At 36.9% G+C, this 26539-nt stretch overlaps 1 protein-coding gene across 4 annotated transcripts in view; it reads right to left on the bottom strand.

Moving 5' to 3' along the window:
- Window positions 1–524: 524 nt before the first annotated feature.
- The window catches only part of Slc5a12 (solute carrier family 5 member 12), a 50046-nt gene continuing 24031 nt past the window's right edge, over window positions 525–26539 (bottom strand). Inside the window, 9 exon segments of one of the 4 annotated variants that reach the window (NM_001108588.1) lie at window positions 1529–3485; window positions 5527–5654; window positions 7259–7362; window positions 8071–8237; window positions 10824–10910; window positions 15442–15509; window positions 20893–21005; window positions 23592–23680; window positions 24652–24781. In NM_001108588.1, coding sequence (NP_001102058.1) covers window positions 3333–3485; window positions 5527–5654; window positions 7259–7362; window positions 8071–8237; window positions 10824–10910; window positions 15442–15509; window positions 20893–21005; window positions 23592–23680; window positions 24652–24781 — 1039 coding nt within the window. In that variant the 3' untranslated portion in view covers window positions 1529–3332. 4 annotated transcript variants of the gene reach the window in all.

The raw sequence follows: 26539 nt of genomic DNA, 5'->3' as shown, positions 1-26539 counted from the left end.
ATTATTTCCCCACTACCTGTGGAATGAGCCAATTCAAGCCAGATTATATCATATCAAAGGCAGGTTTATTGGGAAACTGTTCTCAAGTGGGCGAGTTCACTGGTCCCAAGGATCAAGGCCAGGGAAGTCATCACAGGGAAAGAGGTAGTGGTGGGGATAAGAGAAGGAGAGAGAAAGAGAAAAAAGGGAACCTGCACAGAGAGAGAAGAAAAGAAAGAGGAGAGACCATAATGTCTGCTATGTATAGGGAAGAGCCTCTAGGTGAAGTGCAGCCCAGCCTCTGGGCTGGAAATTTCAGGATTAGGGGCAAGGTAGGCCAGGTAGAGACTGAAGGATGCTGGGAGAACCTGGAGAACAGGTCTGCTTTGGTATATAAAATTAGCGCTTCAGTCTCTTGCTCTAGGATCTGAAACCAGTTATATTTCTATTAAGTGGCTATATATTAATACGTGTAAATCTATTTTGAAGATTTCTGATGCTATAAACCCCAAAAATATTGCATCGAAAAAGTACACATTTCAGTGTTTATCATTAACACGTTTATAAATTTTTATTGACTCCCTTTGGAGTTTGAAACTGTACCACTCAGTCTTTCCAAGAACTATAAATAGAAATAATCCAGCAGTGATTTTTCTACCAATCAAAAGCTACAACTGATTTTGAAGTACAAGGAATCTACAAATATACAAAGAGGCACTAAACAGATTTTGAATTTTTTCTGAAATATTCTGAAAAATTCTGAATGTATTAGTAATAGAAGAGATGAGGAAAACTCATACTTTTCATGATGTGTATATTTTCTGATGTTCTGAGAAGATTATAAAACACTTCGCTAATACTTGTTTTTAAATACTGTGTAAAAGCATCATAGCTTGTAGGCTTTGCTATTCCTGTTGAAACACTGTTCATTACCCATTATAGTCATAAAACATTAAAACTCCTCAGAAAATACTGTTTCAGTTAAACAAAAGCAAACCCCAGGTCCCCACTGCTGTTTTGAGATTCACCCTTGCTTCTATGTACTGAGTTACTAACTTAGTTTGGGATGTTTGCTTAAGGCTAGAATTTACAAATGTACGACTTAATGAACCACAATAGAGCATGTTGTTTCCAGTAATGAACTTGTAGATGTAATAAGATCCATCTCATTTTTAGGACTGTAGAACCCTTTGATAGTGTTTTATGGGTACTCAAACATAAAATCCACTGCTTGGGAATTCAGAACATTGTTTTTGAGTTGTAACTATGTCTATCTCATCAGTTCTATTTCTTTTTTTTACTACACCCCAGTAAAATATGTACTAAGTCAATGACATCAAAGAGAAACAGTGAAACAATTTCAGTCAAAATGAACACCATTTTTTCATACACTACACAGTGGCAATTGTCCAGTCACTGGGGTCAGTTACCACAATAATTCTATTAAATAAAAGTAATTTCTATTCCTTTTAATTGGAAAATAAACTAAAACTTTTAAGAATTTTTCCTCCAAATGAGCAGGAAAATATGTGTCAGAACTCAAGTATGAGTCTAAGGCATTTGGTTCAGATACCTTCTGTCAACCAACAAACTACATTTTTTGGTCGAAATAATGGCAAAAGTGAGTTTAGTGATATAGACATTCTTATCCTCACCAGAGTGTGCAATTGTGCATAAAAGGTGCAAAGCCTAGCATTGAGTTTAGTACACTTTCCACTTCTAGAAACTCACCTCTCACAGAACAATGTCTCTGGACATTTTATGGCAAAGCAGCCCCACATTTAACCCATTTACACTGAATGTGGCACTTACACCATTCTGAGCAGCCATTTTTTGAGAGCAAGGGATGAGAGGGGAGATGCTGGTACTCGCTGAACTTATTGACTATGCACTTTGTACTTTTCCTCCACTTCACCATACAACTAACACGTTCCCAGCCCTGTGTAGTATGTTTCTTCTTTTCATATTTCCTTCTGCCTCTACCTAAAGGCATATATGTTCAGTTTGGATGAGCTCTGCTCCAGAACTTTGAAGTTGTTCTCCAGACTAAAACTAATATAGAGCTTGCATCTGGTGGAGTGGCTTAAGCTTGCACATGTGACCTGGATGTGTTCTGTGATTATTTATAAGACCTGTGGCTAATGATCTCATCTGTAAATAGTATGCCCTTTACAAGGCACATTTAAAATATGCTGTCTGACCTCACAGCTTTCAATGAAGCATGATTGTCCCTTTATTGAGCTTTGTAGATTAGATTCTTCTGGATAAGCATAGATTTTTTTCCACTTAAAATGTTTTAATTATTTATTTACATGTAGGTGTGTGTGTGTGTGTGTGTGTGTGTGTGTGTGTGTGTGTCTACATGTAGGTATGTGCACATGAATGTGAATACCAATGAAAGTCACAAAAGACATTAGATTCCCTTCAGAGTTGCACTTATAGGCAGCTGTAAGCTACTCAAGTTAGGTGCTGGGAATTGAACATACATCCTCGGGAACAGCAACAAGCTCTCCTACTGCTGAGTCATCTTTCGAGCTCCAAATTTATCAAATTTAAATAACAGAAATTAAGAAGAAACCCTGCTTCAACAACACAAAGTGAATAGTATATTTATATGTGATTGTTCTCACTATGAAGACTGAGTTTTCTCCCCTTATATTTAGTACAATTACCCTTAAAGTTTGGTCATGATAGCTCCAGCAGCAGAAATGACGAATGGAATGTGTAACAGAGGCAGTGTGAGGATATTAAGAGAGTAAACTGTTCTAGCTGTGACCACAAGGTAGGCATGGTTATGTCTATGTGTCTACATACATATGGACATGAGGTTGGAGATGATGTCATTCCTATTTTATCAGCCTTGTCAGAACAGCATTTAATGTGCAGATTCACCTTTATGTTTGTTCTCTAACTCACCATGACATTTTGCTGGTTAAAACTCCAAAATGTAGACTAGGGTAAGTGGTCAGACAGATATTTTGTAAGGGCAAGGACCTGTGCTTAATTCTCAAGACCAAAACGAAACAAAAGCCTACAAACAAATAAACAGTAAACCCAGAGTTTTAATCTGACAAGAATCAAAGAAACTTTAACTCCTTTCATCATGATCAAACTCAGTCCTGTTTAGTCGTGTGGCATTAAGCACTTCTGGCCTCGGCTGATTTTTCTCACCTGAATTCTGGACTTCCCAAAGAACATCCTGAGAAACAGTCACATTGCTTCTATAAATAAGTATAAATAGCTACTGGATATCCTTCCTTTCTGACAAAAATCTGTACAGAAGGCTACAACAGAAAGTGACATGAAGAATATGCATGCATTGTGTAAGTATATTATCAGTTGCATGTATTGTTCTAGAAATAAGTGGTCTTCTCCTGCACACTTTTGGGGTAGCTTTTGTCTTTGGGGTTGTAGGCCGGAATCTGAGATAGGGTGTCTTGCTTGAGTCCATTCTGTAGGCCAGATTCAACTCCTTGTTTCCAGGCACTGCCACTGTCAAGGTAATCCTGAAGAATGTGGAAAGACATTTATTAAAAGTCAGTCTTGACATGTTTAAAACCAACTTAAGGGACATTGTGTAATGAAAAATAACCAAGACAGTTTTGTATTCATTTCTGCTTTCCCTAACATCCTCACAATCCTCTCCCAGTCTTAACATTGGAGCTCAGAATATACAAAAGCATATCCGGCTTTCTCCTGAGGAGGGTCATTATTGCCCAGCTCTTCAGCTGTTTCACAGCTTGATTTTCATTGCCAATCAGTGCAATTTACTTAGAGCTCAAACTGAGCATCATGGGTCTTGACTGAAGAGAAGGTAAGTCTTAAGGGACTCTAGTTTGTCAAACACAAATGTACTTCTTGGGTAAAAAGAGTCTAAGGAAGTTAAACATAGTTGATGTTTCTTTGACTGCAGCTTCCCACTATTTATCCTTGTTATGGTTTGAATCTCAAATGTTGCTTACAGTTTCACGTCAGTTGGTGAGTCTATTGAGGAGACTGTGACTCCTTAAGAAGTTGAGCCTACCTGAAAAAAAAACTGATCACTCGGGGTTTTTCCTTGGGGCTATATCTTGCTGTGACCTCTACACATATTCACTTTTATTGTTTGTTTGTTTCATCCTCACCAGGATTTCTTCTCCTTCTCATGCTCCCACTAATTTCCTAATCTGTCCAAGTGCATGGGACTAAGCAATCATGAATGAACCATTTGAAACTGTAAGCCAAAACCAAACCAAAATGCAAGACACAACAATAAAATCCCACAGCTCCTCCTTTGAGACTTTGTCAGGAATTTTGGTAAGAGATAATGGAGAATTAGAAAATTTTGTCTATGTTATTCTGTATAATCATCTTCTTTAGCTCTCAGATAACAAAAGCTAATCAAAAGGGAAATAAAACTTGGAATCAGGGTTAGAACCTACTAGGCTGTCTCACTCTCAAAGTCATGAACTCACAGAGCACATTTGACTGTGTCTTGTATTTTGTTCTGTTTCTAAAACTTATTTTGATATTTCTTCCTGGAACTCACCTCTCAGGGGCTAAAAGAGACTTTGGAAACTGATCACTTACAGTGTCCACAATCCAGCCATGAGACTCATCGCTCATAAACACATGAACTTCAAGACCATCAGCTATGGGACTCTGAAGTCAAAAGCTTGATTCTTTCAAGCTCTGACACTGTTTTCAATTCTCAAAGAATTTTCACTAGCAGTTGTTGCAAAGGGGCAGAAAGGCTCTCCCAGGGATAGAAGGGCACTCCCAGGAGCAGAAGGACATTCCCAGGGGCAGAAGGGCACTCCCGAGGGTACCTCCCCAGGGGATGACACTCCTTCTTAAGATTGTCACCTAAGACCATTGGAAAACATAGACATTTACCTTACAGTTCATAACAATAGCAAAAATACAGTTATGATGTAGCAAGGAAAAAATTTTATGGCACAGGTGTCACCACAACATGAAGAATAATATTAAGGTGTCTCAACATTAGTAAGGTTAAGAAGGTTAAGAACTCAACTGAAGGTTGAGAACTTAGTAAGTCAACAGCTGTTTGTTGTTTCCTTGTTTATTGTATGATTGTTTTGTTGTTGTTGTTTTTTAGTTTCTCTTTTAAAATTCATTCTTCTCTCTTATATTACATCCTGGTGGCAGTTTCCCCTCCCTCCACTCTTTCTTATTCCCCACACATACACCTCTGCTCTATACCAGATCCACTCCTCTGGCAGGAGATGGGGTAGGAGTATGGGGTGGGGTAAAGGGAGTAAAGGTGGAAGTCAACACCTGTTTTAAGAAGCTGTCTGTGCAGGAGAATGTCAGGGGGTGGGGGGCAGTAAGGGAGTGGATGGGGGGAGGAACAGCCATATAGTGGAGGGGGAGGGCATAGGGGGGCTTATGGACAGGAAACCGGGAAAGGGAATAACATTTGAAATGTAATTAAAGAAATATATCTAATAAAAAAATCAAAAAAGCATTCATTACAGCAGTAATAAAAATAAAATTCACCTTCAACATTAAAAAAATAAAAATAAAAAAGCTCATTCATTTGCTCACCTGCTCTGTTTCCTGATCATGCCGAACTCCACACCAACACAGAGTTTTGTATTTCTTAGACCAAAAGCAAAATAAGTTGCAAACTGGTCTTATTAAAAGTGGGTCAACATCTTTGCCTCTTTGCCTGCCTATGAAGAAAAAGGAGACAGATTAAATGGCTTCATTGCTCCAGGCCTCCCGTTTCAGCACAGGCAGTATCAATGGGAAGGCTTGAGAGGTAAATCCATAGAACTGGGGAGACTTCAGAAAGAGATGAGAGCTAGCAGTTATAAATTCACAAACTGTCGGGTCAAGAAAGTTCAAGAGGAGAGATTGAAGGAAAAGCCATTCAGAGACTGCCCCACCTGGGGAATCCATCCCATATAGTCACCAAACCCAGACACTATTGCAGATGCTAAGTGCATGCTATCAGGTACCTAATATAGCTGTCTCCTGAGAGGCTCTGCCAGAGCATGACAAATACCAACGCAGATGCTTGCAGCCAACTGAGCACTGAGATCGCAATGGCGGAGTTAGGGAAAGGACTTAAGGATCTGAAAAGGTTTGCAACCCCATAGGAAGAAAAACAGTATCAACCAACCAGATCGCCCAAGAGCTTCCAGGGACCAAACCACCAACCAAAGTGTACACATGGAGGGACCCATGGATCCAGCTGCATATGTAGTAGAGGATGGTCTGATGCCCCAGTGTAGGGGAATGCCAGGGTGTTGAGGTGGGAGTGGGTCCGTGGGAGCACCCTCACAGAATCAGGTGCAGGGGGAAATGGAATGGAGGGGTTCCAGAGGGGAAACCAGGAAAGGGGATAACATTTGAAATGGAAATAAATAAAATATCCAATAAAAAAAAAGTTCAGGAATATAAAGTTAAATTGTGATAACATATTTATTTGAAAAATGTTCCTCGACTAGTAAATTTTTCAGGCCAACTGAAGAAATAAGAGGAAGTATGTTTCTTTCTTAAATTTTACCTAAATCATGTATTTCCAGGATCATCTAGGTCAGAATTTGTAAAATCAGGATCATTCTCACTGTTTCTTTTTCTTCTATTATAGTATCAACACCTTAGCTCCAGGATTCCACCACCCAATCTGGACTCCCTCATACTTTATTTCTGACCCTCAAAGTATACCTAATAAGGGTTCTGACCCTTTAAGTCCTACTAAGAACCAAGTCAGAATGACATTTACACTAAAACACAAAGGCTGATGAGGTCATCCTCCCAGAGTCTTTGCAAATTTTCTGGCCAGGAAGACTAGGGTAAAAACCACATCCTACAAAGTACTAGTGAGTACAAGAGCCAATCCACCTAGAGGCTGCTGAGGGAAGCAGTATAGCAAGAGTCAAACACATAGATCAGATTCCTTCTATGGCCTATTGTTATGTCTAAGCAACATTTTGTGCCTGTCTGATATTTTGAGATTCAAATAACATGTACCACAGTATTACATCAGTCTGTCAAACAGTGTTTTATGTAACAGAGTTCTAATTAACGTGGTCTTTGTCAGTCAGGCTTTCTACAGACTAGGCACATGTCAAGCGTGTATTGTTAGTATGGGACTTTATATTGATTCCCTTACAGTTTGGGTACTACTCCACCCTGGGGCACCTAGTTGCAGCAGGACTAAGCACCTCAGGAAGACAGCATTTTGCAGTGCCCTCAGAAGCAAATTTGTGAGGCTGCCAGGTCATGCTGGCATAAAAGAGGCCTCAAAAAGGAAATACAGATAACCTACCTGTCAGGAAGCTGATGATTATTCCAGCAGCTATACATCCCAGGCAGCCCACAGCACTGAAGTAAAGGTAGGAGAGTGAATACCAAGTGTCAGCTAACACAGGCCTGTTGAGAAAAGCAGCACATGTTATCAACTCTGTTCATTGTTCAGAAAAAAAGGACTCATCACTTAGGGGGCACTCGCTGTTCCCTTTAGGTTCTAGCATCTCTTAAAATCCCAAAGTTTCATATTTTGCTATTTAATTCTTTAATAATTATTCATAACATACTTTTACTTTTTATTATACATAATTCATATATCCCTGATTTATAAATATATATGTATATATATATATACACATACATATAAAGAGAGAGGAGGAGAGAGAGATTTTGCAATGAGATACATGTGTTCCATTCTTTTTCAGTTACTTACCTTTCAATTATTTATTAACCCCAGGTTTACTGAAAAAAAATGTGACAGACCTTTGCCTATGTGTATGAATTAACAGAAAGTCTCCAAAGAACGCTTCAGAGCTTTCAGGAATAAAAGCAATGGATTATAGACTAAACAGAAAGAACACAGCCTTCAGATACTTTACAGTGGGATCATCACCCCCATCTGTTCTTCAGCTGCTATATATCTAACATCACATTCTTAAGCTGTAGAGTATAATTAGCATCATATAATTATATAATCTAACATCCTTCCATTGCAGGTCATACTTCTGAACAGGAAGCTAGCTATGTTGCTACTCTTTTACTAAGTCAATATTTCCTCATTCCAACCTAGCAGTATGCTTTAGTACAATTTTTTAAACTCAGTGTTTATACCTGCTGGAAAGCTGGTAGGCTTCTGTTGTTGTTTTGTTTTGTTGGACACAAAATTCTGTTGATAGAGGCAAAGGTAACGTCTTAGAGTCTGGTGCAGGGTAAACGAAAGCTCCAATGCCCACCCAGAATGACAATGTGATTCCAGTGAGAAGACCGCCTAGAGCACCCTTGATGGAGAAATATATAAGACATTGAGAGATTAGATGAAGGTTTTTCTTGCAATATTGATATAAAGTGTTAATTCTTTTTCTTGTAAGAGTGTTGATAGAAGGTATTATGTACTGTGGAAATATTAGCTGTCCACCTTTAATCTTGGTCATATGCATTGGACACAGCTCAAACTGCCTTCATTTCAAGCCTCAGAAGTCAGATTTACTTATTTATTTAGTCACTTAGTTTCTGTGCTGGTTATGGACTCTAGGCTCTTATGCATGCTAGACCAGTTCTCTAGTGCTGAATCATAACCCCCCAAAAGATTAGTAAAGTTACTTTAAGTAAGAATAAGTTGTTCCTTAAGTGAAGTTTTTCTGCTGTTTGTTTGTTCCTCCTGTTACTCTTGTAGCTTCAGTGTTTAAGAGAAGAATTTCAAAGGCTATAAAAAGCTTGAGACATTGTAGTCAATTTTTATCAAAGGGGAACATAGAGAAAGTCTGGCTGGGATTTCATTCCACAAGTTAGAAGAGTATTCGGATATCTCAAGTTTTGGGTTTGTTTGTTTGATTGATTGATTGATTGATTCTAAACTCATATATATTTTATTATCCCCAGTATTTAAAGGTTATGTTTCTTAATAAACAGTTGAAAATTGATGGATAATTTATCCTGTAAGGAAAACACTAGGATTGCTGGAAATGTCACATCACATGCTTCTGTTTACCATTATATAGCTGAGAATTTTGTGGAAGAAATAAACTTGTTGAGCTCCTGTTATGCACAAAAGGAGTTCTTTGTAAGGGCTTAGAATGCTTTCTCCATTATTGTTTGATAAAATTAAATCAACATGTTTAAACAAGCAAATACTTATGCTTTGGCCTGGACAAGAAGTCTGCAAACTTCAATAAATGGCCAGATACATGTTTTAGGCTTTATGATCTGTGAAGTATGTCCCAGCTATTCATCTTGGCCCTGGTACCAAAAGAATCATGGACAATACCAAACACAAGATTTTGGTTGTGGTCCAGTGAGACTTTACTGATGGACATTAAAATTTGATATTAATCTGTTGTTAAATATAGTCATTTTGAGTTTCCATCTACTTATAAGTGTAGGTCATACCTGCAAACAAGAAGCCAGCTATGTAGATATGTTTGTACTAGAGATCAAATTTCCTGAACTCAACCTAACAGTAAAAAATGCTGGTGAATCAACCTGGTTAATTAAGTACCTAGGCAGGCATGTCGAGGCAGAAACTGAACCTGTTCCTGCAGTCACTGGGAAAAAGATTAATGATAGAATAGTTAAGGTCAGTGAACGAGAGAAGAGATGGCCCAAGTTCATAATATTTACTATCCTCTATGTAGAAAGATGTGCTTTCTCTGAATAATCAGAAGAACTAGGGTATACTAACAAAGATAATCTCTATTTCACGACTTTTATTTTTTGAGATTATAATATAATTATATCATTCTCCTTTCCCTTTTCTCTGAACCCTCCCATGTCTCCCTTCTTGATCTCTACTTTAGTAATTGCTATTGCGTGCGTGCGTGTGTGTGTGTGTGTGTGTGTGTGTGTGTGTGTGTGTGTATGTGTGTGTGTGTGTTTAAATATAACTTGATCAGTCAGTACAATGTTACTTTTATGTATATGTTTTCAGGGTTGACCATTTGGCATTGGATAACCAATTCATGTGCTCTTCCCTGGGGAAGCCTATTTCTGCCCCTCCCACTATTCCTTAATTGCTTGTATTTGTGTAGAGCTGAAGCCTTATGCCTTTCCTATGTCCACATTAGCATGGCTTTTGTTTTTCTTATAGTATGTATTCTAGTAAAAATGTACATAACTGGATATGTCTTTTGAATATGAGTTTAGTAACTAGGTATTACCATAAATTATAACCTATGACATAAACAGTTTTATAAACCCAAATACAACAGAAGCAATTTTCACAGTTTTCCTAGTAAGACTGTAGAAGAATTTTTACAAATGCCTAAATGTTCACTTTATATCCAAGTTCACTACCTAATTCTACAAAACTATCTAGAATAGTATCAACAAAAACCAGAAAGCTATAAACATATAAACAGATGGGCCATCAAACTCAGAATTCATACATCAATAAAAGTCGGCTTCCTGGAGAGTCTACAATTGTGCACAATTGTAAATGTGTAGAGGATGACACCACAAGTGACTAATTAGATAAAGAAAGTTATATTCAAAATGGACTTGAATGGTACTATGATACTTCTCTTAATACTGGTCTATACCAGATAAACACTCTACTTACATTTATTTAAAGACATGCAAAGGAAGAGCTAGATGTGAGAATATTTCTGGCTTGTCCTTTCAATGTATTAATCATTTGGCATTTGACCATTCAAGGTCACCTCTTCCCTAATTTGTCTTTTGCTCTAAACAGGTTTGAGTATAGTCTGATATAAGAGGACTGATTAATTCTATACCTCTGCATATGTATATGTTTAGAAAATACGAATACAGGTGGCATACATTTTAGGGGCTTTGTTTGTTTGTAAGGTTTCTCAAGTCAAGGAAAGAGGAGAAAGAAAATGAAAACAGCCTAATAAAACTGGGCTTACCTTCCAGTTTACAAAAGGAAACACGAGTCCCAAAGTGAATAAACCTAGCATCGGTCCACCACACATGCCATGGATACTGAGGGCAGCCTGTATGTAGGACAAAGCAGACCAGATAAGCCTGACAATCCCAGAGCATTTGTAGGCTCCCCTCACACTAGCATCCCTTCCTTGAACTTTGGATAAACTTAAGCCACATTCATTAATCATATTTCAGTTCTAAGGTCATTGTCCGTGATTGTAATATGTGTGTGTGTGTGTGTGTGTGTGTGTGTGTGTGTATGCATCTGGATGCATACCATTACAAACACACACATACATATGCTTCATATGCTTATGCACATCAACGTATATGTGTTTCTATGTATGTGTGTTTAGAGTATAGCAATTTGATTAATTTGAGCCACATTATCTTGTTACAGCAAATAGGCTTTCCTTTGTTTCACTTGTTTAGAATTCAGAAGGCCACGGATCTAATTCCCAGTACCATAGAAGATATTTTGTAGGTTAATTAAGTAATTTACTGTGTCAGTAGTATGTAACTCATGTTTCCTATCCTACATGGCTGATCAGGTATGTTAAATTGGTTTGAAATTTCTGTCACCTAGGCAATAATTATCTGGAGTCCAACTACTGCCCTCCCATCTATTGCACTTCAACTCCTGGAGAATGACCATAGAGCACTATGAGGAGGCCATCAGACACCCTGTAATTCCTCCTTTTGATTTCTCTTTACATTTATGGATATTATCTTAATATGTTTTTGGATATAAAGAAATTTTGAGTGTAGCCTTTTCATATCTTTCACCCTTTAAATGACTGAACCAAATAAACTGCCTTAGGATTTATGGACTACCTATTGTATAAACATAAATAAAAACAGGTTTTCTGGAATCCATATCATTATTTTCATGCAAATGCATGAATAACATAAGAAAATAGCGGTTTGGCAAGACTGAGAAAGTGTGCTTTCATCATGAAGAGTCTCTGAGACCTTCCAACAACTGGAAAATAAAAATGTACTGAACTGTGGTAATGAGTATGTACACAGACATATGCACACACAACATATATAATACTACTTACGTTACAGCACTTTCTATATCTGTACAAGCACCATGGAGATCCAAGCTTTAGAATGTTCCCAAAATCTTATAACAGTGAGTTTGTCTTGTGCCACCCACATGTCAGAAAGTCAAGAAGATCCACCCACATACTCTATAGACAGCGACTTACTCAATCTTCACACTCACTCAGGACAGTGACATAAGCAACGTTTGCAGAAAAGAAACTTGAGGTTAAAAGAAAGACATTCAAATCTATTTTCATTTAGAGAGTGGACAACAGTCATATAAACCTCTGGATTTGTTTGACTTTAAATTTGTATATTTTTTTTAACCAAAAGAAGTCTTTAAAAATAAGAAGTCTTTAAAAATATCAAGAGATTTGGGCTCTCTCTCTCTCTCTCTCTCTCTCTCTCTCTCTCTCTCTCTCTCTGTGTTTGTGTTTTTTGAGGTGGGGTTTCTCTATGTAATGACCATCTCTCACTGTCCTTGAACTCTCTTTTTGACCAGGCTGTGAGTTTGAGGCCTACCTATCTTACACAGCGAGTTCCAGGACAGCCAAGGCTACACATGGAAATCTTACCTTGAATAACTAAATGTGAAAAATAGATAGGAAAAGGATAGATAGATAGATAGATAGATAGATAGATAGATAGATAGATAGATAGATAGATATAGATAGATAAATGGTAAAAATACCAAGAGCACAAATCACCATAATACCCTCCTTGTTGGGGTTGGGGATTTAACTCAGTGGTAGAGCGCTTGCCTAGCAAGCGCAAGGCCCTGGGTTCGGTCCCCAGCTCTGAAAAAAAAAAGGAAAAAAAATACCCTCCTTGTTTTATTAAAAGAAGAAAATGGCTGTGAGAGACCCTATCAGTGAGACTGAATTCTCACTGTAACCTGCTACATGATACTAGGACTTGATGAAGTTTCTGCTATTAACTTATTTATTCAGCTTTCACTTTCTTCTTGTTATATAAAAGTATAAATGGCCTAGCGATCTTCCCATTTCCTCCAGCCATAACATACATACTTTTTCCAGAAATACGAACTGTAATAGATTATTATGATTTCCTGGTTCATTTTCAAAGAATTCAATCTCTATTATTACCTTGATAAGATGTATGAGATTAAGTGTCTTTTCCTCTGTCTTTAGTTATTTAATATTTGTGATGTTTTTGTTGCTGGAGGCAGGGTTAATTCATTATGATGTAGCAGCTCAATTTTGAAGATAATTACTAGTTATCATGAAAAGAGTCAATAAAATAATAAACATGCTTATCTACTCTTTTTTTTTTCTTTTTTCGGAGCTGGGCACTGAACCCAGGGCCTTGCGCTTCCTAAGCAAGTGCTCTACCACTGAGCTGAATCCCCAACCCCGCTTATCTACTCTTGATTCAGGGGAGGACTTAAGTCTCAGAGCAAGAAAAAAAATTCAATCCAAGAGTACATATATATTCAAATGTTCCCTGTCTGTGTATCTGTAGTCTACGAAAGCAACAGAATTTTATTCTTACCTTCTTTTTATTGTCATCCAGTATCTTATTTGGAGACAAACTTAAAGCTGGTCTCATTCCTTCTGAGCCTCTCCTACAACCAGATGACAATACACACACACACACACACACACACACACACACACACACACACACACACACAATGTACTCTATAGCCTGGAGCTAGATAATGGCATTGAGCTATACTTACCTTGCTTAAAATGCCAGAAGGGCATCTTCTACCCACTTCCAGAAATTTTTTTCTGTTGAGGATTTAATATGGATTCCAAAAGAAATCTCAGAAACGGGTTGGGGATTTAGCTCAGTGGTAGAGCGCTTGCTTAGGAAGTGCAAGGCCCTGGGTTCGGTCCCCAGCTCCGAAAAAAAAGAACCAAAAAAAAAAAAAAAAGAAATCTCAGAAACATGTTTGTTTACCATAGATTAGGGTTGGCCCTGAAATGTCCACTGCTTTCAATGTATTTGTCAATGCTGTCCCCCGCTGTGGAGTTTTTATCTTTGTGGCATGGCCTCTAGATCCTAGAATGCCTAAGATCTAGAGAAGACCTGCTTTGGTTGTGATAAAAACACGTCTGGAAATATTATACGGCAAGATATTTGTCAACATTTTAACTCTCAGGAATCTTTAAAGGCTTTTGAATTTTAATCATAATAAATCTTGTCATCACTTCACTAGTTCTAACATCTTCCTCTTCTGAAAGGAATCCAGCTGAAATTTTGCACCTTTAGTTAATTCAGGTCTGACAATAGTAAATATCAGGACATGGAACATAAGAAATGGGCAGAAGGTTAGAGACTAGAAGAGCAAAGAAGTACAAATCAGAGGTGTCTCACAGGAAGCTCTCTGAGGCCCTCATTACCAAAAAGTCTTCCTGCTCTCCTTTGATCCCACCCCACATTCCCCAGCACACTATTTCGAGTTAAACAGCTTTCCCAGCTGTTGGATTTCTCACAGACTTCAGAATACTAATATGTGCTTCATCACATATTGTAAGGGAATACCACATGTGTAGCATGTTGCCCATGAGCCCTGACTATGGTAACTTTCTCTCTTGGAACATTTCACACACTGAAACTTTTCAGGACACATTTTGTAAATTCCTACACTAAAACAATACCACAGGACTTGAATACCAAACTTAAATGAAACGCCACATAAAAAACATTAATTAAAAGAAGTTATTTCCCTTTTATGGCACTGAAAATTATGGCTACCAGCATCACCCACATAAGTATGGGGTGTAATTTGTGAAGAGGAAAGAAGACTCAGTGCAATCACTCAGACATGTGCGACTTGACTTTCTGTTGGCTTCAATCCGGAAAATCAGAATCTACATATTGATTTACTATATTCAAGTGGTGAAGAGGTAGAGTAAAAAAAAAATAACAATTGTCTTTACTCGGATGTGGCAAAAGAAATGAGTGGATCATTGCAGAGACACTCATCTCACCAGAAAGACAAGATATGGGTTTCCATCGCTAGCCTGCCGGCATCCATGCTATGTGGACTGTGCGGCACACACTTGAATCAATGAAGTCAGGAGGGCCAGAATACTCACCTGAACAAGGACAGAGGGATGAGTCCAGCTGTCTTAACTCACTCATTCTAAATACCAATTTCTTTCCATCAGACACTACAAGTGTCTTGCCCTTTCTGGAACCTGCCACACCTTAATTACAAATGAACTGAAAATGGAAAAACCCTCTCCAAAACTTTTTGTCAGAGACTCTTGGTTTAATCAAATTGGATATATTTTTTTAAACTACTAATCACAGTGAAAAAGGGAAAACAAAGGATCATAAGACACTGGAGGAAATGTGAGAACACGTGTTCTCTGAACTGAGAAAATAAACCCATTACAAGTCATACTATTACCACTTTCACCTTCGGAAAGTAATTTTGGTTGGAATGTACATGTATGATCCATTGAATCTGGTGTCCATGAATATTAATGTTGGGCCCTAGAATAACAGTTAGGACGTAGAAGGGTAGAAGGAAATTCTGCTGTAAAATCAAATGTCTTCTCCGTCTTTCATTACCTGGACAACACTCCCCATGAGGGATGCAAGCACGGCCATGGAAGTACAAATAATACCGAAAAGGAGACCTGCAAGGAGGAAAACACATGACGCCATATTTCCTTAAGGTCAATCCTGAGCACACATCCCTGCATCCAGCTCAAGTTCTACTGAAGGACTGTAGAAAGGAAAATTTCTGCACACAGCCAGCACCACCTCTACTCAGCACATTTATACCCTTTCCTCAGGGAGAATGAACTTGGATCTAGGATCTAAAGATTTCTTCCTGTCATTCCAGAAGTCTGTCATGTGGAACAAAATGAATGTGGAAAGGGTCTAAGAAAATCCAAGTTAATTTTGTGGGCACTAACTCCAGGTCAACCACTCACCACCAATAAGCTAAAGAAGCTAGTGGACTCTTTAAAATGTGGACAGATTGTCACCTCTAATGTGCTGAATCAGCATTAAACTCCACAATCTGAAAGGTTTTCTTGCTTTTTCTTTTGGTGTTTTATTCATAACATGTTTATGTTTTTTTAGTAATGCTATAATATTGCTACAATAAATGATCAATTTGCTCATATATCAACATACAGATGTGTTTATCCATTAGCACAGGAGCATCAGACACCACTGTCCTCTGACAACACAGAAGCTTGACACTGAAGTCATTGCAATGTCTAGTAACTTTTAAAGATGATTTCTTCTCTTTAAAAAATATTGTTTTCACACATTTCTATTTTAAAAACATTCTAATACCCTGTTCCTATATAATTCATCAGTGAAATAAAGGGAAAAATAGAATCAAAGAGAGTAACAGACATAGTGGCAGTATCAATCTTAGTCAACGTGATCACTGTTACTTTAATATTCAACTTGGAAAAGTATAGAATCATTTGGGAAGGGAGTCTCACTGAGGGATTGTCTACATCAAGTTGGTCCATGGACATGTCTGTTGATTATTATCTTGGTTACTTTGAGGTGGGAACCAACCCCCCCCCCCAACACACGCTATGAGTGTTGCCATTCTCTGGATAGGGGATCCTGACCTATATAAATTGGAGAAAATAAGTTCAACACAGCATGCAGGCACTCATTCTCTGCTCTTGGCCATAGAGTTAACTAGCTGCTTCAAGTTCCTGTCACCTTGGCTTCCATGTAAGGATGGACAGTAACTTATAATCTAAAATATATTGGTCATGACAATATATCTTGAGAAGTAATGGGTTTGATAGTAGATGCATAAGTGCTGACTAGTTTCATAATAGCTTGACCCAAGTTAGAGTCACTAGAGAAGTGTCATCCTAAATTGAGAAAATACCTCCAAAAGATTGGACTATCAGCAATTTGTGGGGCATTTTCTTAATTAGCAATTAATGTGGTGTGGAGGAGTCCTGACTACTATGGGTGTGGCCATGCTTAGTCAAGTGGTCCTGGTTTGAGAGAAAGCAGATTGCGTTCTTACTCAATGGGGTAAGCCAGTAAGCAGCATTCCTCCATTGCTCTGTATCAGCCCCTGCCTCCAGTTTCCTGCCCTCTTTAATTCCTATCCTTACTTCATTCTATGATGAACATTTATATGGAAATGCAAAGCAAATAAATGATTTCTTTCCCAACTTGCTTTCAGTCATGGTGTTTCATCATAGCAATAGTAACCATAGCTAGGACAATGGGTTTGTCAAAACTCAAAAAGTATGTACTTAAATGTTTTCCATTACAGTATAGACATTGCCCATATTAAAAGTCTTGAAATAGATATTAAATTCTAGTTAAAAATATGCAAGCTAAAATAAATATGGAAGATGAAATGGTGTTTGAAGTTTACTTTTAAATATCCAACCAATATGGTGGATTAATGGATTGACAAAGAGTTGGATGGCTATGTGACAAAGTTTAGAAAAAAATTAATGGGGAATTATATATTTATATGAGGGTGTTGATATGTTGCCAGATTATATTTATAACAAAATATAAAGAACAAAATATAAGTCAAAAGTGAAAATAATTATTATGAGGAGAATTTTATTTGATGCTAGTTCAAAGTAATATTAAAAGAAATGTATGTATCAGGAATACAGAGGGGGAAATTATGACAAAAACAACAAAGAAAAGTTAAAGAGAAGGATCTATTTAGCAAGAATATCTATTTAGCAAACAGCTAAAATAAGAATAAAGAAGAGGATAATAAAAATTTACACACAATAATCACACTTCTGTAAAATCCAATTTAAATTTTGTGAGTAGACAAGAGTTGGGTAAATGGCTGTGTATGAACTCTACACAACAGCAAAAAAATGGGCCAAAAATATAGCAATTTCACATTGATATCAAACAGCTTAAAAATGTTATGTGGCGCGACTGCACCCAGATTTGAACGGATCCAGTCAAACAGCTCCCTGCACTGAAATCCTGTGGGAGGGAGAGCTAGACCTTCAGAGGGGCAGACATGCCTGGGAAACCAGAGGAGACTACTCTCTGCCCACATTTCTGACTCCAGAGGAAAACACCTAGCACCATCTGGGCCCCCTATGCACAGGGGCCCAGGAGAAGTAGGGGCAGGGCCTTTTGGTTCCTGCCCACAGAGACAGCTGAAAGCCAGTGGACAGGAACAACTACACGCCTAAAAGCAGAACATTCTGTTTCCATAACTAGCTGAAAGAAAACAGGAAAACAGGTCTACAGCACTCCTGATGCACAGGCCTATAGGACGGTCAAGCCACTGTCAGAAATAGCAGAACAAGGTAACACCAGAGACAACCTGATGGCGAGAGGCAAGTGTAGGAACCCAAACAACAGAAATTAAGACAACATGACATCATCAGAGCCCAATTCTCCCACCAAAGCAAACACTGAATATCCAAACACAGCAGAAAAGCAAGATCTAGATTTAAAATCACATTTGATCATGATGATGGAGGACTTCAAGAAAGACATAAAGAACTCCCTTAGAGAAATGCAGGAAAACACAAGTAAACAAGTAGTAGCTCTTAGAGAGGAAACACAAAAATCCCTGAAAGAATTATAAGAAAACACAATCAAACAGGTGAAGGAATTGAAGGCTGGACCTCAAGTGAACAGGATTTTTGGGGGGGAGGGTTGCAATGGGGGAAGGATTGGGAGGGGAACACCCAAATAGCAGAGGAGGGGGAGTGGTTAGGGGGATGTTGGCATGGAAACCTGGAAAGGAAATAACATTTGAAATATAAATAAGAAATACCCAATTTAATAAAGATGGAAAAAAATATGTGGCTTGTGGCCATATTACCCTGAATTTAAGATCTAATCTGATATTTGCAGCAAAGCAGGGTTAAGGCTGATAAATATTTGAATAGGAGAAAATATTATGAAAAAGTCATTAATTCAGGAAAAATTGAATGATAGGGAGGAAAGAATGGAGATTTGAAGGAAGCAATTTATAGTTGGAGGTAAGGTTGTACAGAGAAAGTAGCTGTAATTAAGGAGAAACCTTAGGGTCTGACCTGAGGACAAGGTTCTACCTATCAAAGGATTTAAGCTGTAAAAATTCAAATGGCTTTGAAAGTAAGGTCCAATGTAAGAAAGGCAGGGTAGGAGTTCCAGGCTTGCAAACTGGACTATAAGCAGTCTCCTCAAGATCAACAGTCAAGTCTCACAGAGGACCCTTGAGTTAGTCATCAAGAATGAAATTTTTGTTCTTTGCTGGAAAATGGATTGAACTGGAGAAATGAGAAACTACAGATAGTAAATGTATTCAAAATACATGATACTTAAAAGAAAATGACTTTAAGAAGCTCATCATCATGTACAATGACAACACAGCAAATGTAACAAGAATATAAATGAAATAAGTAAGCTATTGAATAAAGTATTGTATAATCATTGAACTCCCACATTTTCAAAGCATACACAGGAAAATGCACAATGTAAATTGCTACAAAAAATAGAAGCAGGATTTTATGTATATAATTTTACTTACAAACTAAATCATTTCTCTAAATTACCTGTGCTTTCTATAGTAAGCACATATGTTGCATAATCTACTGTACTTTAAAAGCAACAAATTTGGAGGCTCAAGAAATAATTACTTATTTTATTATTTCAGAGCACACAGTGTCTTGCAGATAACTTGAGTTGTTTTCAACATCCACATCAGGTAGCTCACAACTGCCTGCAACTCCAGTTCCAAGGGATTTGAAACCCTCTCTGACTTCTATGGGCACTGTACTATGTGTACACATATACATATGCTATCAAAAATAAGAATCAAATTATAAAAAAGCAGTTTGTGAAAATCTAGTTCAATGTGATAACTGCTTCAGTGATTATAATATGCAATTTTAATAATTAAAAAAATCAATGAGAATCTCATTCATGTAGATATTAAAATTATATGAAAGCACCACATCACCCTCCAATTATTCATGTCTTTTCCACAAACTTCCCTCCCAAATTCATGTCCTCTTTATTACTTTTTAGTAATCTTCTGAGTGCGACTAGTTCTGTCAATATACTCATATATGTGGGGGCATTCATTCATTCATTCATTCATTCATTCATATTGACCTATGAGAAGCAACATCTCTAAAGAAAATTTAATCTCTCTTAACAAACAACCATCAACTATTCACCATCTATATCACACCCTTTCCACCCAACCTCAGGAAATATTTGCATTGGGGGTGGGATATGAAATATTATAAAAAACTAAAGGTTGGAGAGAACTATATCAAAACCTTCTCATGTGGACACGACAGGAACTCTGAATCAATATGCTAGAGTCAGTGAGTGAAGACAAAATAAGCCTATACCTGTAGCTGAGGAGATAATATACTTAAACAAGGAACATTCATCCTCTGAGACTACATTAATTGGTGTTTGCTTTCAAGACATATTACTAGATAAAGTGGCCACAACTTACCTACCTATATATTCCCTTATTAATACATAATTGTTGAACCTCATAGTTCTTATATTCTAGGAATACAACAATCAATTTTATAATTTATTACAGTTATGAAATTATAGTGAAGGACAGTTATAAGGTTCTCTGACTTCGAAAGATGATGTTCCTCTTTAAATTGACAGTTAAGAGAAGCAGGGAAAAGAGTCATAAAAAGCAGGTTAAAGCCCTTGATGAATGAATGAATAATACATACATCCTGAGATGCCAAGGTGACTGTTGGCTTTTATAGCCTAAAGCTTCCAGAGAGTCTGGAACAGAGCATCTCCTCATGTAAAATGACTGGTAAGATCAATTCAGTGTTGTCAAGATACACTGATGCAGAAAAGTAGGACCAGAGCAAGATAAACTGGATAGCCATTCCTTCCTGCTACCCTTCTGGTAAGAACTTTGGAAGCTGGAGAATCTACACATTTGTGTCTCCATGAGTATTTATGTCTCTTCATGCATCCTTAACAGCACATGGAAGATTCTAATATTCATCCCATCTAACTTTCATAATATGGAGTAGAATTTCTACCAGCTATACCTACATAAGCCTTTACTGATCCAGGTACTCAGCGTGTCCGAGAGATGTGGAAAACAGCTCTTGACAAAATCCTCAAAGGTCACTGTTGCTAAGGCATTGATGCTGGCAGCCACTGTGCTATAAAAAGAAAAACAAAATAACACACAAGAAAATCGTCTGAACTAAAAAGGATGTGTCAAATGACAACCTTATCATCATAATCTTAAGAAATACAGATATCCATATATGTCCATGTTCTAGAACACAGTGAATTACATGGCCTGTTTATTTATCCTTCAAACCTTTATTTATGTAAATATTGTCTGAAAGAAGCTAATTTTCATTTTATAACTCCCATTAATTTCCCTTGACAATATGTAACAAATAGCAAGCAATAGTGGAAGAATTTTCTATACAAACACCAATGTGTATGTGTATGTATAGAAGTGTCACTCTAGGCTCACTTGGAAAGAATAAGGATGTGACAGTTCTAACCCCAAAGTCAGTGCAGTTTGCCATTAACAACATATCTACCTGTATATCCACTTATTCATAGATAAGTGTTAGAAATCATAGTCCTTGTAGTCTATTTTGGAATACAAGAATCAATTTTACAATTTGTTACATTTATGAAATTATAATTAAGGACAGTTATATGGTACCCTGACTCTGACAGAAGGTGTCCCTTTAAAAATGACAGTTAAGACAAGCAGGGAAACGATTCATAAAGAGCAAGTGAAAGTCCTTGGGGAATGAGAGAGAAATCATAAGCACACAAATTCAGGGATAAAAGTGACTGTTGCCTTCTACAGCCTGAAGCTTCTAGAGTCTGGAATGTATTAGTAAAGGAGAAAAAGAGAAAGCCTGAGAAGAAACAAAACAAACAAACAAACAAACAAAAACAAAAAACTAGCAGCTGTGATGTGCTCTCTCTCTCTCTCTCTCTCTCTCTCTCTCTCTCTCTCTCTCTCTCTCTCTGACATCACAAAATTGAGTGTGATAGACATGACAAAGCATCAGAAAGTTGGTGTTTTCTTTGCAAAATAGCATGAATGCTCATTTAAATTCCTCATAGAGAACAAGAATCTTTTAGTTCAAGAAATAACAGAATTAAATTTATAAGGTGTAAATTATCACCCAAGGTTGGTTACTTCTAAAGAATATCATAGAACAATGATTTCAACTTCAATTATTTGTCCTTGTTCACAAAGCCTAGTTATACAAGGAGACAGAAGGATACACTTCACAGAAAAGATGAAAACATCAAATATATTTATGACTTTAATAATTTGAGGGAAAAATCCCATAAGGTCAATTAGAAATAATTGAGATTAAAAAGTCTCAATGTATAGAAAATTGTGTAAAAGAAAACCAAAAGTCAACTTCTGACACATACAGCATTGTATGTTATATTCATTAAAAGCAATAACATCTTTAAGCTATAGACCAAGGGAGGACTACAAAATTAGAGGAATAAAAATGTGGCATTTATGAAGTATTTGAAATATATAGAAGAATTGTGATGGAATAAAAGAAATGTTTTGAGAAGTTGGTGAAAAACATTTATTTATTAAAAAGTAAGACAAATGCCTGATAATTTAGAAGTAAAATCACTGCTCTATGTGATTTTTACATCACTTATATAGGGTAAATGATTAATAATTTTACCCATGGGGTTGGGGATTTAGCTCAGTGGTAGAGCGCTTGCCTAGGAAGCGCAAGGCCCTGGGTTCGGTCCCCAGCTCCGAAAAAAAAAATAATAATTTTACCCATTAATAACAAGAGAAATATACTGTGCCATTCATAGTAATAGAAAAGATATCCCTACTCACTATGAACCAAAATAATAATATCAAATATGATTTAACATTTCAGTATTTCAAAGATTGCTTGGCAACTAGGCAGCATATTGCAGGGTCGTGCTGCGAGAAGCAACCCTTTATAGGACAATGTAATGGAGTCACAAAAGTCAAGTTGAAACTGCATTGGAGGCATGGTGAAGACAGAAAAGACAGCAATATCCATTGCTCATTGGAATAAGCCATAGGCATTTGGAAAAAGCAGGCTCAGGTAATGACCATGTGAATGGCAACAGAGAGGACAGAGTTTGAATTGCTCAAACCCTAGAGAGCCCATCTTCCAGATACGATCCCCAGATATTAGACAAAGAATGTTGGGATTTAATGGCTGCAGTGCTGAGTTCTGATTTTTGTCTTTGGCCAGTCACCTCTTTTGTGTGTCCCACCAGAATTTGAAAGTATAGAAACTTATTTTTTCCACGTATTCACAGCTGAGTTTGTCCTAACTGTTGTGGGAAGACTTTAGGCTTTTGATCAATGCTGGGACCATATAAACACCTGAGTCTTTTGCGACTGAATGAATATAGATATTAGTGAAATAATAGCCAGAAAGTTTTAAAGTAGATGCGAAAAATACCCTTTGCATCCTACATCCACACTTTACTCACCTAACAAAGAGAAGTCCCTGCCCCCATTCTTGATAAATCTCTAGTTTCCTCATCTGCAGACTGACGAGAATTGAGTGTAAAGCTTCTCTCTTACATGCTATGTGATACCAATGATCAAATAGAAACAGAACACTGCAGTGGCCACTTGACCCTCAGCAGTGTTCACTAGATAGTTGGTCATGGCTGTCATCATTCCAGTCAATTCACCATCACCATTACCATCACCATCATCATCTTCAGTTTGTCAACATACTAACCTCAGAGTTCCACTAAAGGCACAAGCCACAAAAAGTCCTGGCAGCCCTGGCATAGTTGCAAAAATCTCCATGACAAAATATGGCATCAGCTAAAAAAAAAAGAGGCAGAGATAGAAGGAGGGGGAAAGGAGAGTATTAATTGTCAGTTCATCAACATCTGAAATGTTGGCATATAGATTTCAGCAACTGAGATGAGAAAATTATTTCCCAGTATCTTTCTTCAATGTGTGAATTTTTCTTGTATGTTTTCTCTGAATTTAAAGTTAATCTCTAAAGGCCCATCCTTAACATATGTCTTTCAGGGAACCTATGTGTAACCCAGATTGTTGGAAAGGAGACTATACATAACAGAGTGGGATAGCAGAATAGATATGGAAAGAAAAGAGGATTGAATGCTTCTCATGAGAATATTGTGTCTAAGTTTTAAAAACCACATTTAGTGATCTATACTCTCATGACATATTTTGTTATGCTGGCAATGTAATAATAATTATTATGAGAATAAGAATTTTTTGTTCAATTTTACTGTTTAATGTTGCTTTGTTTGTTTGTTTTGTATTTCTCTAACATGTTCTCATACAACCCAGAAAATCACCTCAAATTCATTATGAGACCAATGCTAGCCTTAAATTTTTGATCCTCTGGGTCAATTTTTAAATCTGTAAGTCCAAGTAATTGACATGATGCTCACTTGTGTTCAGTTTTTGACTAAAGAATCATTAATCAACCCTAGATTACATAGAAAAGGAGTTATCACCAACAGCCCAAACACATGGATTGAAGCTTACCTTCTACTTAGCCTTAGCCTGTCTTCTGACTTTGTCTTTATGAACAAGGAAAAGTATTCTCTTTCTGTAGGCTCTCTTCTATATATTAGAATGCACTGTGTGTGTGTGTGTGTGTGTGTGTGTGTGTGTGTGTGTGTGTGTGTGTTAACTCAGGAGTTAAGGTAAGAACTCGGTGGCTTGTGCTTGGCCAGAAGGGGTAAGTTTACATAGAAAAATGGTAACTCTACCATTACACAACATATTCCTGCTATGAAATCAGGAAACCTGTATACCTGGTCTGGTGCCAAAATAGCACCAGAAGTCCAAGGGTCACAATCCTTGTAGTAGGCGTACATGATCAAGCCACAGAAGACGGCACACACCACAATTATCCAGAGACCCAACAAATTAAAGTACAAGGCACTAGAAGAGAGCACATGAGCAATCATTCTGACGCATTGCAGCTGAGCAAAGATTGAAGGGCATACTTCAAAGGACTAATCTCCAGCTTTCAGGAAAGACTACACTTTACAGCTTCACATTAAAGGTGACATCACACATTTTAGGATAATTGCCAAATATGAGTAAGTTAAGATTTCTATGAAGTTTCCTTTGTATCAGATTGCAATGCATAGGGTACATGACCTATTTTCTTGTATAAAATTTTACATAATGATTATTCCCATTATATAACTTTAAGTAATTTCCCCATACACAATTAATGAAGCTGTCAAAAAAGCCAACTTATATTTTAATAATTTTTCTTCCAAGGAGATAATAGGGAAATGACATAAAAATAGCTAAGTATTGGTTACAGTTGCTTTGGAGATGAGGGCAGATAAAAGTTAAAGTCAACAATTTTAGGGACAATAGGAAGAATCAACAATAGGAAGATCATCTTAAACATTTGCAGACATTAATTTTATTCTACAGCACACAAGCACAATTACAGTTGGGTGCTTTTTTAAGATCCTATACATTACTTGGCTTTCATGTAGGAATTTGACTGTCAAACTTTTACTCATATTCTTAATTTCATGGAAGACTTGAAAGTAGGCAGGCTTTACATTGTGCTGATAAAATAAAAAATCTCAATGTGATGAGGCTCACGGTGTTCCTTCTTGTTTGTTTGTTTTAATTCAGGCCAGATTTGAAGATGATTCCACATTTAAATGTAAGAATATACATTTCATTCATGGCAACCATGGCATGATATAGATAGATAGATAGATAGATAGATAGATAGATAGATAGATAGATAGATAGATAGATAGATATACATGCTCACATGTATATACTCTTCTAATATGAGGGTGTCTATATGTTTCTGCACAAACATGAGAGAATGACCTTCCTTAAACATTGTATTGTTTGGTAAATGACAAATATTTAACAAATACAATATATTATTGTTGGTGTTTTGAGAAAAAATAATGAGAAATATTTACTTCCTCACACCCATTTCTCACTTATTAAGAGGCAGAAATTCAACATATCACAAAAGAAAGTAATATCTCAGCATATGGTAAATACCTAGTGTACTAACAATTTAAGAGGCAGAGGAGGAAAAATTTAAGCCTAGAACCCTGAAGCTATTCTTGAATAAATAGAGATACTATTTCAAAACTATATCAGAATATTAAAGGGAAAGAAGAAAATTATATATTTCACCAAAAGATTATTCTCTTGATATATATGATTCTAGATTACCTAAAATCAGATTTTAGCATTTCATCTATTTGATAAAGTGATGACCATGTATTTGGAAAGCATATTTAATATAATTTACTGTATATATATATATATATATATATATAATATAATATCATGTATCACTGGTTGAATAGAATGTCAGATAATATATCTGGTCTCTTCACTTTGAATTATAAAATATATGTACAGTGATGTGGTAGTTCCCACTGTGGAATTCAACTTACAAATGGTTGAGTTATTTCAAGACAATTCTATATCTCACAGAGTGAAAATAAGAAATTTACATTGAAAATACTTTAGAATTGTGTGACTAGACTAGAGCCAGCAACCCTGAGGAGCATCTCTGGGTAGGGTGGGAAATTCCATTTTGAGTGAAATTTGGGGGTTTCTGATAGTTGTATAAAATAATAGAAAAATGTCTTTGTTTTCTCTCTAGCAAGTGTGCTGTTCTGGAATTTTTGCCGGAAC

This window comes from Rattus norvegicus, chromosome 3 (genome assembly GCF_021556685.1).
Source record: "Rattus norvegicus strain SHRSP/BbbUtx chromosome 3, alternate assembly SHRSP_T2T, whole genome shotgun sequence".
NCBI classification, from domain to species: Eukaryota; Metazoa; Chordata; class Mammalia; order Rodentia; family Muridae; genus Rattus; species Rattus norvegicus.
This window is presented reverse-complemented; position numbering and strand designations above follow the sequence as displayed.